Source organism: Gambusia affinis, linkage group LG05 (assembly GCF_019740435.1).
Source record: "Gambusia affinis linkage group LG05, SWU_Gaff_1.0, whole genome shotgun sequence".
In the NCBI taxonomy this organism is placed as follows: Eukaryota; Metazoa; Chordata; class Actinopteri; order Cyprinodontiformes; family Poeciliidae; genus Gambusia; species Gambusia affinis.
In genome coordinates this window covers 30,743,989-30,757,778 of record NC_057872.1, presented here as the reverse complement: position 1 = coordinate 30,757,778, position 13,790 = coordinate 30,743,989, and the positions used below count along the sequence as shown (strand labels likewise).

Sequence of the window (13,790 nt, the reverse complement as noted above, 5' to 3'; positions counted from 1 at the left end):
AAAAATAAACTATACCGTTTTAAAATGAACTGGGTTCTGAACTTGTTGTTCCTAATGTGGCCGCAGGGGGCAGTGAGCGCTGCCGCTGACGATAGCAGAGTAGGGTCACGTGTTTCCTGTTTCCCCTGTAGCGCGCCCCATGCTAAACTAAGCTAACTAAATTGATTTTTGTTGGCAGTTTTCTGGAAAATAAGGGTTCAGAAAAAGATTTTTCCATGGCTGCAGGCGGCGGTTTGTATTTTCCAACCGTTCAGACTCTGAACTTTTACCTGCAATAGAAAAAATATTGTATTATTATTTTTTAACTATTATAACGTTGTTGGAGCGTTTTGAAATCGGTGAGTGGAGCTACTTTTGTTGTTTTTGTTCTTTTCACCTAAAAATGACAAATAGAAAAAATTTAAATGAGAAAAACGAATCTGTTTAAACCTTCTACGCTGTTCTGAGTAAAAGTGCAGAAAAACTAAATGTTTCCAACATGACTAAAGTTTCATTACTCTGAACCTGGTTCAAGACAGACAGTTACTGTTTTCTAACGTTTTCCATTAACTGTATTTACTTCTGATAGAAGAACAATATAATAATGAGGAGCCGCGCTTTGTCGGCTAAAAGTCAAAGTTTTAATTAAAACTGTTATATCGTTGTCTCTCAATCCAAGTGAAGTTGATACACGAAGCATCTATTTCTCCCTAGAATCTCTCTCCGTTTGGAATAATCTGAAAAATTTAACAATTTATTTTTGTTTTCCATAAATCGAAAGTTTCACTATGGAAACTTTTTCTTTGCTTTTTAGTATTTTTTTAATTGCCTGACCTTTAGTTAAAAATTAACTTCTTTGACTATAGTGTTTTACAAACTGGTTTTATGAGAACTAAAACTTTGTAAATTTAGACCTGATAAAGTTTAGAGATTTTTCTGGAAAAAATACGTTATAACTAGATTGTTTTCTATAATTCAGTTGTTTTTTGATGTGCTTATTTCCTGGTTTTTCTTATTATTTTTGATCGTATTCTGCTAAAGGTTTCACGTGTTGTTTCTGGAGCTGCTGTCTCTACTTCCTGACCAAACTAAACCGGTTCTGCTCCGCCTGTTCCGTCTCCAGGTGCGATGGCCCAGCTGGAGCAGTGGGTGAACGACCGTCTCCATGACATCCTCGGCCTGAGCGACAGATACGTCTCCCAGTTCATGATCGGCATCGCTCGCAAAGCGTCCAGCCCGGAGGACCTGGTGAGCCGCCTGGAGCAGACGGGAACAATCGACATCGACCAGAGCGTCTCTGCCTTCGCAAAGGAACTGTTTGAAAAAGTACCAGCTTCCTAAACCTTAGTGGCTTCTCTGTTGGGTTCAAGGTCTTTCGGTTCACTAACGTTTCTCTGTCATGTGGCAGATTCCCCGCCAGCAGGTTATTGAGAAGCCGTCCAAAGCCCTGGAGCGCCAGGCCATAGAGATGGACAGGAAGAACCGGACCTACACGCTGCTGGAGGACAGCGACAGCGGCGAAGAGGCGGCGGCGGCAGACAAACAGAGAGGCAAGAAGAAGAAAGACAAGGACAGAGGAAGCAAGAGGAAGAACATCAGACAGAAGAAAGCCAGCGAGTCGTCGAGCGACGATGAAAGGCCAAAGAGGTAGAGCTGGATGATGTATCTGGATATAATGCTTTCATATCAATCCATATTGATAATTATTGATTGATTAGTTTTTTGTTTTAAATATCTGAAATATTTCCACACTGTGGCGTGACCTTTCCTGTTTTAACCATCACTCCACTTCAATGTCGTTATGAAGGGCTGCTGCGCAAGTTACCCTACAGGTTGTTGCTAGGTAACCAAAGAGTGAGTTAGTTAGTTGATTCCCCCAACCTAGCTTTGCTCGCTGTGAGAGGTTAAGCAGTTAAAGCCTTTCCTCTGCCTACATCCCCCAGAATGCTGTGCGGTTCTGGATTAGAGTTCAGTGTTGAAGTTGCACAGAAACAGTTTTTACAGTTTACTGAGTTCCAGCTGTGAACAGCCGGTTGGTTCTTGTCGCTTCAGGGGCGGCTCTGTCCTGGAGGACCACAGATCTGTGAAGAAAGAAGAAGAAGAAGAAGAAGAGGAGTGGGAGAAGGAGGAGAGGGAGCGACTGCTAGACATCGAGGAGAGAGACGCCTTCGCTCAGAGAGTCAGGCAGAAAGACAAAGAAAAGACGCGGAACATCACTGAGCGGACAGATAAAAAGGTGGATTAAGCTTTTTTATAAGAGGGAACAGCGCCTCCTACAGGTAGAAGCTTTATCTTCTGTTTCTTCTGTCTTCAGGCCTACGAAGAAGCTCAGAAACGACTGAAGATGGCTGAAGATGATCAGAGGAACATGGTTGGTTGAATCACATCGTCAGCTTTGGGTTTTTCTGGTTTGTAGCCTGGTTGTAAAGTTTCTCTCTCTGCCTTCAGTTGCCGGAGCTGAGGAAGCGTTCCCGTTGGGAATATCTGAAGAAAAGAGAGGAGGAGAAGCTGGAGGACCTGGAGGCGGAGATCATAGACGACGAGTATCTGTTCTCCAAGGAGGAGCTGACGGAGCGCGAGACTCGGGAGCTGGAGTACAAGCGGACCCTCCGGGACCTGGCCAAGGACTACAAGCAGGCCGGGGCCAAGGAGCAGGAGGAGAGGAAGAACCGCTACTACATGCCTGAGGAGAGGAGGAGCAAGGTGAGCAGAGTGTCTGATCAACATGGCTTAGCAAACAGAGCCGGGCTCAGCCAGCGTCTCCCGCCTGCAGGACGTCCCCCAGCGAGATCTGGAGCTGGACGAGGCCCCCATGGAGCTGGGGGGGGAGCAGGGCCGCTGGGAGGAGGAGCGGCTGAAGACGGCCTCCCTCAGCTTCGGAGCCAGGAAGGAGCGCGAGTTGGGCCTAAAGCAGGAGCAGGACCGGTACCAGCTGGTTCTGGAGGAGGAGGAGATGATCGACTTTGTCAGCACGGCCATCACCATGAAGGGGACGCGCTCCGACAAGGTCAGCCCCGTCTGCAGCTCTCACCGGCTGCACAGGAAAACATTTCCTGAAGCTTTAATGATCCGACAAGCTTCCAGAAACATCCGGGAGGGTTACTGTAGAAGACTGTGTGCGTCTGACAGGGGCTAATACTAGATCTCTCTTCAATCGAATCTTCCTCGGTCAGAAGGAGTAAGATGACTCCAACGGTGCAGCTCAGAAGGTTTATTGATGTATCATATGGGTGTTTGTATATGTGTGTGTGTGTGTGTGTGTGTGTGTGTGTGTGTGTGTGTGTGTGTGTGTGTGTGTGTGTGGTTACCTGAAACAGAAAACAATAAATGCACATATTAATAGCCATGCAAACAAAAATGGCTACATATACATTCGGGATGAAAAATGCCCCGCAGCACCACAGAAATCCTCCAGAGGGCACCACAACACCATAAATGAACCATCGGTTAAATGTAATAAACATATAAACGACTAAACCGTCAGAACACAATGTACGTTAATTCCCTCACAATAACAATATATAGCAAAGTATAGTAAAACTTGAGCTATTATGAGTAAATGGCTGCATTGTCGGCAGCCAGAGAAACACGAGGACGCCATCACCACCTGGGCCAACAACCGACATAAACACAAATAGAGGACATGAAACTGCACACTTACATCATAAAAAACGCACACAGGTTTCATACACGAGAAAGGATTGATGGTGGATGTCTGCGGATGCCGCTTCCGTGCCACCGATCCACAGAGAAGCACAGAAAAAACAACTCACTGCTACGTGAAACGGAAACACAAAATGAACAGATGCATCCTGGGTAACGTAGTTCTAAACGAATAGACGGACTTTTAACAGTTACAGTTAGAGGATCTGGTGACCTTTGAACCCAAACCTCACAGCAGCCAACCCTCTGACCTGAACACTTCAGAGGCTGAGCATGTGGTTCCTCAGACTGTCCACTAGAGGGCGCAGCAGCTGAGTTTAAAATAACTTGGTTTCAAATTTTATCACTGCAAACATCAAAAATACAACATCAACAATATTTATTTCTAATAATTGTCCTTATGTGCAGGAACCAGGCGCTCTGTGGAGCAGTCTTCACCAGCTTGCTGCAGTGCATTCTGGGATTTGTGGTTCCAGAGTTTTATTTCAGTCACTATGAGTCATTTAAAGTTTATTCAAGTTATGCAGCAATTTATAAATTTACTTGCTAAATATGACTTAAAAGTATAAATCTCTCTTTCTTTTTATCCCAGATCCGATTTCAATTTTTAATACTTTTAATGCATTCTTTTCTGAATAAAGAATTACAAATATTACTAAATATTTTCAATCATCCCTGCTGTGAGTTGTAGGGCCAGCTACAGGAATGTTTGTTTAATTAAGAGAACATAGTCATAATATTAGCAGCATATAGATGTAATTGTCTTAAAATTATGAGGAAAAACTAATTTTAATAAGAAAAAATCTTGGAGAATTATTATTTATTTTCTGAGTTGGAGTTTTCATAAAATTTCTCTAAATATCAGGACTTTATTATCGTAATACTAGAATTTAATTCTTGTACTGAAAAAAGAGGAACTCTTTTCCCAGCCCTAACATTTTATTGTAGAGAAACTTGAATTCAAAGTCCAAATATAAAAGTTGTAAAACAGGCTTGTCAAACAAGATGGCCGCCCTCGGCGTGCCGACGTCGCTCTGAGAGCTCTGTGAAAAAAATCCACATTTTCCCAAAACTAAATCCTGAAAAACAAAAAATGTGATTAATTAATAAAATCAATTTCCCCACCCAGCCACCTGATAATCACAAATATCTGGTATTACATTTGACTTTTATCAGCATAATCGTGATGAATCTATTACTGGAATAATAGATTCCAGTGGAGTATACAGACTCTAAAACCTACTAGCAGTAATGAAGCCAAAACTTTACAGTAAGTATAAACATTTTGCATTAAAAATAAAAACCTTTCTATGCCTGTAAATCTCATCTAGTGGCAGATTTAGCTTCACCTGGTTGCGATTCAGTAAAAGTAGTCAGGGTTAGGGTAATCCTCACCCCCCTACCCTTTTAAAGCATGTTGCCATGGTGACCATGGTAACATGCTCCATGGCGTGTCCAGGACGAGGCGGAGTCGGCGCTGTCGCAGGCCGAGCTGAAGAAGCGCTCCATGCAGGAGGGGCGCCGCAGCCTGCCCATCTTCCCCTACAGGGAGGACCTGCTGGCCGCCATCACTGAGCACCAGATCCTGGTCATAGAGGGGGAGACGGGCTCCGGGAAGACCACCCAGATCCCACAGTACCTGCTGGAGGACGTGAGTCTGCACTAGAAATGTCTGATTGATTGTCTCCCTTCATCAGTGCAGAGATAGAAAATATACAGATAAATATATTTTTGGGGAAATTCTTCATTGAAAAATAATGATAGAAAAACCTGCCTCTTCTCCTGCAGGGCTACACCAAAGGAGGGATGAAGATCGGCTGCACGCAGCCCCGCAGGGTGGCGGCCATGTCTGTGGCGGCCCGCGTTGCAGAGGAGATGAGCGTGAAGCTGGGTAACGAGGTGAGCCCGGAGGTTAGGGCCTGGACCCAGGTTCAGACCGTCCCTGTAACCTTTTATTTGGTGTCGTCGTGCAGGTGGGGTACAGCATCCGCTTCGAGGACTGCACTTCTGAACGCACCGTGCTGAAGTACATGACGGACGGGATGCTGCTCCGAGAGTTCCTGACTGAACCCGACCTGGCCAGCTACAGGTAGAGGAGATGATTACCTTCAAAATAAAGACTTAAAACCAGGGGAATATTCACAAAATCTGCATTCACCCCCAGATGGACATTTTATATCATGTACTATATCCTGCAGGGGCACCAAGTCTGTGAAAAATGAGATTTTAAGTCTGTCTTTTGAACCAGACGTGTCCATTTACGTCTCGTGGAGTGATTTTTTTTTTATGACCCGGTTGTAGCTCCGGGTCAATGTCCTTTAGAACTGGGTTTTTAGGTTCAAGATGCAGTATTTTCCTTGAATTATGTTTCACTGAAGTTTGTTTCACTTCAGGTGACTTTTAGTGGCATTAAAAGTGTCTAATTACAGCAGCACATTTAAAGGAACAGCAACACAAATCTGGTTCTTGTTATCAGATTCGACTTCAAAACTCTAGGAAACTTGGATAATAAGGTGTTGGTGGAAAAGGCAGAAACTTTTGGTAGAGCTCCCATTACTAAAAATTCACAATAAATGAACTTTTAAAAATAAAAAGTAAAGTCTGCGCTCTGTTTTGATTTTGTTGTGTTCGGTTCCTGAGCGTCTCGGTTCGTTTCCCTCTGCAGTGTGATCATCATCGATGAGGCCCACGAGCGAACGCTCCACACCGACATCCTGTTCGGTCTCATCAAAGACATCGCTCGGTTCCGACCCGACCTGAAGGTTCTGGTGGCCAGCGCCACGCTGGACACGGAGCGATTTTCCTGCTTCTTCGACGACGCTCCGGTGTTCAGGATTCCCGGCAGGAGATTCCCTGTGGACATTTTCTACACTAAAGTAAGTCAGAGGTTTATTGGTGGAAACAGATTTATTCTGAAAATCTTTAATGGATCATTTTCTCCTTCCTGATTATTGGAAAACAGACTTTTTGAAAATCTTTAACATCTCTTGACTTCACCCTCATAACAAAGTTAAGCTGTTTGTTCAGAAATGTTCTCCGTTCTGCTGTGGGTTTGCTGACCGTTCTGGTGTTTGTGTTGCGCTGTGAAGGCTCCGGAGGCGGATTACCTGGACGCCTGTGTGGTTTCAGTGCTGCAGATTCACGTCACCCAGCCTCCCGGAGACATCCTGGTCTTCCTCACCGGACAGGTTCGCTTTTTATCAAACATCAAGCAGCAGGAATTTTATCAAAGTGGTCTTTTCTTTCTGCTTCACAAAAATGTGAAACGGTTCCAGTTGGTTCCAGAAGGTACAAATACTTTTAACTTCAGAAGATAATAGGAAAGTGAAAACTCAGTTGTATGCAGCAGATTTTTAGTTTATGGATTTGTTTTTATTAGTTAGCAGTTGGAAGCATTGTCCAGTAGGTGGCGCTGTTGAGTGACGGTCCACAGGAAGGTGTTGGTATTAAAAAGGTACCTGTGTCGCTGTAAACAGTGAATATGAGCTGCTTGCAGTATTTACTGTCAGCCGCTCTGCTGGCTGCTCTGTGTCGTGTTTTGGCTTCATTTCACATCAGCATGGATCCTCTCCTCATTCTGCAGCTGATGTTATTGTTTTATAGTTTCTGTATTAATAAACTCTAGGTCAGCAACTGATTAATAATTCAAAGTTTGTTTCTTTTTCACTGATATTTCCATATTTTAATTTGATTAAATGCTCAGGAAGTTTTTAAAGTATCTGTGATGGATCAAACTGCGTCTCTGCTTCCTGCCGTGAGAGGAACTGATTCCTCCTGTGGGTTTTGCAGGAGGAGATCGAAGCGTGCTGCGAGATGCTGCAGGAGAGATGCAGGCGTCTGGGGTCAAAGATCGCCGAGCTGGTCGTCCTGCCCATCTACGCCAACCTGCCGTCCGACATGCAGGCCAAGATCTTCAGCCCGACTCCTCCTGGAGCCCGGAAGGTGAGTCCGTCTCCTCGGAACGCTGATGCTTCCCACCCAGAAAGTCACAGAGTGTAAAGTTTCATTCCAGGAAACAGAAGAACAATAACTCTTCCCAGACGAGCCGCTGTGAACCGAAGCAGCTCTGCGGTGCATCTGTGGATCAGAGCTGTAACTTCCACTGTCTGGTCTCTCCACTCCCAGGTGGTGGTGGCCACCAACATCGCAGAAACGTCTCTGACCATAGACGGCATCATCTACGTCATCGACCCCGGCTTCTGCAAACAGAAGAGCTACAACGCGCGCACAGGCATGGAGTCGCTCATCGTCACGCCTTGCTCCAGGGTACGGGAAGCTCTGCTCTTCTTAATGTTTAACCGGCTGCAGCTTTGCGTCAGAGGAGGGTTTATTGGTCAAGCTCTGACTGTAAGGGATTGTTCTTTATGAGGAAGCTGCTCTGGTGGAGATCCTGGAGTTTCTATGAAACAAATTATGGAAATTTGTTGGCTGCTACGGTAGCTGCTGCCCCCAAATACAAAATAACTTAATTCTGCCTCCCAATCATTGATGGTGCAGCTGATTATTACAAAGAAGAAGCAGCAGCTGCTTCCATTAGTGAACGCTTGATCATTTGAGGCAAACGATGATCTGCAGCTGAAAAACATCAACATGTGAGAAGTGTTTGGTCATAATGCGCATCGTTGTGTTTGGAGGAAAGGGAGGAAGCTTACAGTGAGGCACGGAAGTGGCAGCATCATGTTGTGGGTCTGTTTTACTGCAAGAGAGACTGGTGCGTTTAACAAAATAAATCCTAAGCATCAGGAGGAATCAGACAGGAAGTTTGTCCACACACCTGCGGTCACTTTGTGTGGAAGTGTCTGCAGTGTGTCGTCCAGATGGACAGCGTTCTGATCTCTGTTCAAAACGTTGCCATAGAAACCAATAGGGCAACTCCACAAAATTATGTTATTGATTGAGTTTTATGTTTATTATTTTCTGCTGTGGTTGGTTGGTAATAATTATCATGTATCTCCTGCTTTCAGGCTTCAGCCAATCAGAGAGCAGGACGGGCGGGCAGAGTGGCTGCTGGGAAATGTTTCCGCCTCTACACGGCCTGGGCCTTCAAACACGAGATGGAGGAGACGACGGTCCCTGAGATCCAGAGGACCAACCTGGGCAACGTGGTGCTGCTGCTGAAGAGTTTAGGTCGGTCTGAGGAGACGGCGGCCATGTTGGCCCGCCGCTGCCCTCCCAGCTCACTGCTGTGTGTCTGTGCAGGAATCAACGACCTGATTCACTTTGACTTCATGGACCCGCCCCCCCATGAGACCCTGGTTCTGGCTCTGGAGCAGCTGTACGCGCTGGGAGCCCTCAACCACCTGGGGGAGCTCACCAAGGTTCAGTCCTTCATGTTTTATCTCAGCTTGCTGCGTAGCGCTGCGTACGGCACCGTACCAGAAACACTCTTTAGCATTTACTTCTAAACCTGCAACACAAAACAACATTTTAATACGACTGCGGCCGTGGAGGCCCCGAGCTGCGGCGTCGCTGCATGTTTACCATGATCAAGGGTCAAGATGCAGCTCCTTAATGACAAACAGTCCCTGAATGGGAGGAAATGACAGGAAATGATCAATGCTTTTCAGCTTTTAGTGTCTTATTACAGATACCTAGAAGCCAAGCGGAGGTCGAAGGTCAGATTTTTATTATTCCCAAAAGGAACCGTATCACCTTATCTATGCAGTAATCGTAAATAATTCGAAGGATGCCTGCAGTGTTGTGGAAACACTTTTATGATGAAATGATTGAAGTAAAGGAGACTCAGAGTAACTTTCTCAACCTGAAGGCATCAGATGTTGGTGATGCGTTCAGGTTCATCTGTTTTCTCCAGATCTAACATTTGGGTGAACCAGATCCATCACGATCTTATGCATATTTCTACATGTGATGTTTGTCACGTGTTGCTGAGTCACTGACTTCCTCAAACTGAGGGATGACTCGGCGTTTCCCGGCCGGCCGGCGTTGTTAATCACTGATCACCGAGGGATTGTTTATGTGAACTGAAGCCGGTTGTTTTGGTTCTGCTCCAGCTGGGTCGCAGGATGGCCGAGTTACCGGTGGATCCCATGCTGAGTAAAATGATCCTGGCCTCAGAGCAGTGAGTGGCACAGTTTCACTTCTCACTATGATGAAGGATTAAATCAGACGTGATCATCCTGATAAATGTCGTTTCCATGGTTTCCAGGTACAAGTGTTCAGAGGAAGTGCTGACCATCGCCGCCATGCTGTCGGTGAACAACTCCATCTTCTACCGGCCCAAAGACAAGGTGGTGCACGCCGACAACGCCAGGATGAACTTCATGGTTCCGGGCGGAGACCACCTGGTGCTGCTCAACGTCTACACACAGGTGAGCGGTAACCCGGGCGACGCTGCTCGTTAAAACCGAGAGCTGCATCGATCCGCTCTGCAGACCAGCTCTGAGAAAATGCAAATGTTCACTGGAAAATTCAAATCATTGATGAGTGTCAGGAACAAACGGGCCAGACTGGACACAGCCGGGACAGTTCTGAAGAACTGGCAATATGGACTTGCAGTTCATCACAGTATTTTGTGGTATTATCATTATAACAATAAAAGCGCCTGTTAATTTTTAGGTAGCTGAATGCAGTCCTAAATTCTGTTCTTCAAAACGAACCTTTAAAGTCTGTGTGGTAGAGGATCTCAGTCCAGACGTTTGGACCGGACAGCTGTTGGTTCTGCTGGTTCTGTCTCTAAGCTGTGTCCCGCTCTGCTTCGTCCCCAGTGGGTGGAGAGCGGCTACTCCACCCAGTGGTGCTACGAGAATTTCATCCAGTTCCGCTCCATGAGGCGAGCCCGGGATGTCCGGGACCAGCTGGAGGGTCTGATGGAGCGCATCGAGGTGGAGGTGGTCAGCTGCAGCGGGGACAACATCCCCATCCGTAAGGTCAGTCCTGCTCACGGAGCGGTCGTCCTTCCACAGCGTTTCCCTGCCGTCTGAAATGAGGAACAAAACGTGTGCCTCTCTGTTTCCTCTCTGCTGGCTCCTCCAGATAAAATCTGCTAAACAAAAGGTTCACTTTCCCAAAATCCTCTCGGATTTCCTGGGTTCTTTCACAAAGACTCGACAGGGAAACTGTTCATGGAGAGCCGGGTCCGATCTCTGAGCAGCAGGAGACATCACAGCTAACTCCCTCTGATGTGAAAACCACATGTGTGTGGTGATATATTGACCTTTGACCTGCAGCTGCTTGTTGGAATCAGTTTTCTGTCTTAGATGTTCATCAGTCACTCTCTCCAGCATAAACATAATCAGTGTTCAATAAATGATTTCTGTGAGGTAATGAAAACATTCCTGTACAGGTCGGTTTTCTGTTGCTTCGACAGATGAAGAAACTCCTTCACACCTTTTCTAATCCTGATCCCAGGAAGCTGCTCAGGCCTCCTGCAGCCGAAGGCGTCGAGTTCATTCACAGAACAAAACTACGACTTCAGGAGGCAAATCTCAGAGACACGAGTCACGCAACAGGGAATTTCTCTAACCTCATTTATTCTTCGGAGTTCTGATCCGTGTTTCTCTTCCCGGCTGTGTGCAGCAGAACCAGAAGCAAACAGAGGAACCGACACCTCAGCTTATCTGAGGCGGCGCTGGGTGTGTTGGACCAGCGGGCCCAACCTCAACCACAGCAGGGAACCGGAAACACTCCGTCCGTCTCGTCACAATCACTAAAACACTTTGCAGCTGTTCCTTTCTTTGTTTTCTGAATTCAGAAATTACCAACAGACGTTAGAGAGGGGTCAGAGTTCAGATTTTATTTATTTAGGATATGTTTTACTAACAGCTGCAGTAAGGTGGGTCAGGTTGCCACAGAGTGTCAGGCCTCATTTGCATAAAGTAAAAATTAGAATATTAGTCTTTTATCATTAATTTTAAAGGAATAACAGACTGGATGTGGTTCACACAGGTAATATAACATGGCTAAGAGCAGCAGCTGCCCCGTTGCCAGGGCAACAGATGGCAGGATAAGGACTCGTCAGTCGGGACTCGTCAGTCGGGACTCAGACGCTGTTTGCATACTTTTGCATGAAACAGTGACTCAGGAAAACAGCTGTAAGGTCTCTGCTTTAAACGTGATTTTTTTAATGAGCTTACAGAGGGGTCAGAGTTCAGATTTAAGCAGGAAATAAGTTCCCAGAACCAGATTTTCGGGAACCGTCATTTCCTGAAAAAGTTGCTGAATGAAGAGCGACTTGGCGGATCTGTTTGTTTGACAGGATGATTTAAATATTTGTGCTCGTTTGTTTTTTTCCCTCCTGCAGTGAGAATTAAACCTGACGGACGAGTTTTTAACCCGATGACTCAGCTGCTGTTTCTGTTTGGAAAGCAGCAACACAAACTGAACCTCTAAATGTCTCTCATATTGACTGTGATCCTCTGTGTTCCTGTCTGATGACCTTTGACCCTGACGGCCCCTGTGTCCCCCGGCAGGCGGTGACGGCCGGGTACTTCTACCACACGGCGCGGCTCAGTAAGGGCGGCTACCGGACGGTGAAGCACCAGCAGACGGTGTTCGTCCATCCCAACAGCTCGCTGTTCGAGGAGCAGCCGCGCTGGCTCATCTACCACGAACTCGTCTTCACCACCAAGGAGTTCATGAGACAGGTGACAGCAGCTCTGCTGCATGTTTGGACAGTAAACAACACACCCTGAAGCCGGCGGGCAGGGAGCTGGAGGCCTCACACCACGCAGTGAAAACAGTGAAATCAGATTGATCAGCTCTGTAATCTGTCCAGTTAGCCTCCATCTTCAGTTCTCCAGGCTTTTCTTAGGAGTCTTTATTTAACTCACGTTCCTCTAATCTGACCTTTGAGCCACTCAGAGATAAAAACGCTCCTGAACTCCAGATGTTGTGTTGACAGATAACAGACTGACTGTGGCCTGCAGCTCTTTGCAAAGACCAGCAATTTTACCTGAATGTAAGAAACAAACAAACACGACGGAAAGGATTCAGCTGCAACAAGCCCATCCCTGTTTCCTCCAGTCTCCATTCATCAACAATAACTATAAATAACCACTGAATGAAAGTTTGTTTCTCTCCTGGTTAGATTTCCAGCTCCTTCCATGGAGGAAATAAAAACATTAAAGCTGCGTCAAAATCTCAAAACGTTAATTTAATAACTTCATTTGAAAGGCTTTTCTACAGACATGTATGTAATGACTGCAACAAAAGGCTGCTGGCTGCTCAGAGAGCGCTGCAGCCGCGCATGTTCAGGGAAAATTATGTGGAAGGTAAAACTTTTACTTATGTTTTTAACATAAGTATGAAAGTATGAATATTAAAAGAAACACTCTGAGGCTTTTTAATATTCAGATCCATTTTGGTTCTGCCTGTTTGACCCACCAGAAGATTCTGGTGCTAATATAAAGGCTCAGGTAACAGTTTGGACCTTCAGGAGAGGGACGGGTTGTAGGAACGGAGCGGTTCGGTTCGGATCAGAGCCGGGTCGGTTCAGATCAGAACCCAGCAGAGTGGTTCGGTCCGGTTCTGATCCGGCTCCTTGCTGTGCCAACAGGTGATAGAGATCGACAGCGGCTGGCTGCTGGAGGTGGCGCCGCACTACTACAAGAGCAAAGAGCTGGAGGACAGCAGCAGCAAGAAGATGCCCCGGAAGCAGGGCAAGGCCCGGGAGGAGCTGGGCTGAGGCCCCGGGGGGACTGGGGGGCCCGGGGCCCAGAGCGATGTTCACACATCTGGATTATCTGAGCTGTAAAGCTGCTGAGCCTGTCATGGAGGAAGAACCGGGCCACGCTGATGGACAGGTTTAATGATAAACCAGCCGGGTCCAGACAGACTGTCGGTGCTTTTTCCTGCTGCACCTGAACGCACCTCAGACTCATTAACAGACCTGAATGCTCACAGAACTGGGTTGTACAGATGTAGGTTACGGTTTATCTGGGCTCATAAAGTTTATGGTGATCTGTTGTCCTCTGATGTTTTCAGACGTAAACAGGTTAAAGGTTCTGGTCGAACACGCCCAGCTCTGGGTTCTGTGTGAACACCTGACCCAAAACACTGTGCAGAAATAAAGAGAGTGATGTTTGACAACGACTCTGAGTGTGTGTTGGTCATGTGGATGCACTGAGGCTTTTCTGCTCCGGTTCTGCTCTGGTTCTGATCCGGTTCTGAAATATGACAGGTATGCGCTG

At 46.3% G+C, this 13,790-nt stretch overlaps 1 protein-coding gene across 1 annotated transcript; it reads left to right on the top strand.

The window, feature by feature from the left end:
• The first annotated feature begins 51 nt into the window (after positions 1 to 51).
• Positions 52 to 13,692, top strand: dhx16 (DEAH (Asp-Glu-Ala-His) box polypeptide 16). Its single transcript, XM_044118395.1, has 21 exons — positions 52 to 338; positions 1,103 to 1,305; positions 1,388 to 1,626; positions 2,032 to 2,215; positions 2,294 to 2,350; positions 2,428 to 2,682; positions 2,753 to 2,986; positions 5,102 to 5,293; positions 5,431 to 5,541; positions 5,616 to 5,731; positions 6,308 to 6,518; positions 6,732 to 6,830; positions 7,432 to 7,584; positions 7,768 to 7,908; positions 8,607 to 8,769; positions 8,842 to 8,960; positions 9,654 to 9,721; positions 9,809 to 9,971; positions 10,368 to 10,529; positions 12,072 to 12,245; positions 13,157 to 13,692. The coding sequence occupies exons 2-21, from the start codon at positions 1,108 to 1,110 to the stop codon at positions 13,283 to 13,285; spliced, it is 3,168 nt and encodes a 1,055-aa protein (XP_043974330.1). The 5' UTR covers positions 52 to 338; positions 1,103 to 1,107; the 3' UTR covers positions 13,286 to 13,692.
• The last annotated feature ends 98 nt before the right edge of the window (positions 13,693 to 13,790 follow it).

Bases quoted from the DNA above. Each gene is read 5' to 3' on its own strand.
- dhx16 (XM_044118395.1), top strand. From the start codon at position 1,108: ATGGCCCAGCTGGAGCAGTGGGTGAACGACCGTCTCCATGACATCCTC. The intron at 2,987-5,101 runs GTCAGCCCCGTC...TGGCGTGTCCAG, and splicing joins AGGGGACGCGCTCCGACAAG to GACGAGGCGGAGTCGGCGCT. The intron at 7,585-7,767 runs GTGAGTCCGTCT...CTCCACTCCCAG, and splicing joins CTCCTCCTGGAGCCCGGAAG to GTGGTGGTGGCCACCAACAT.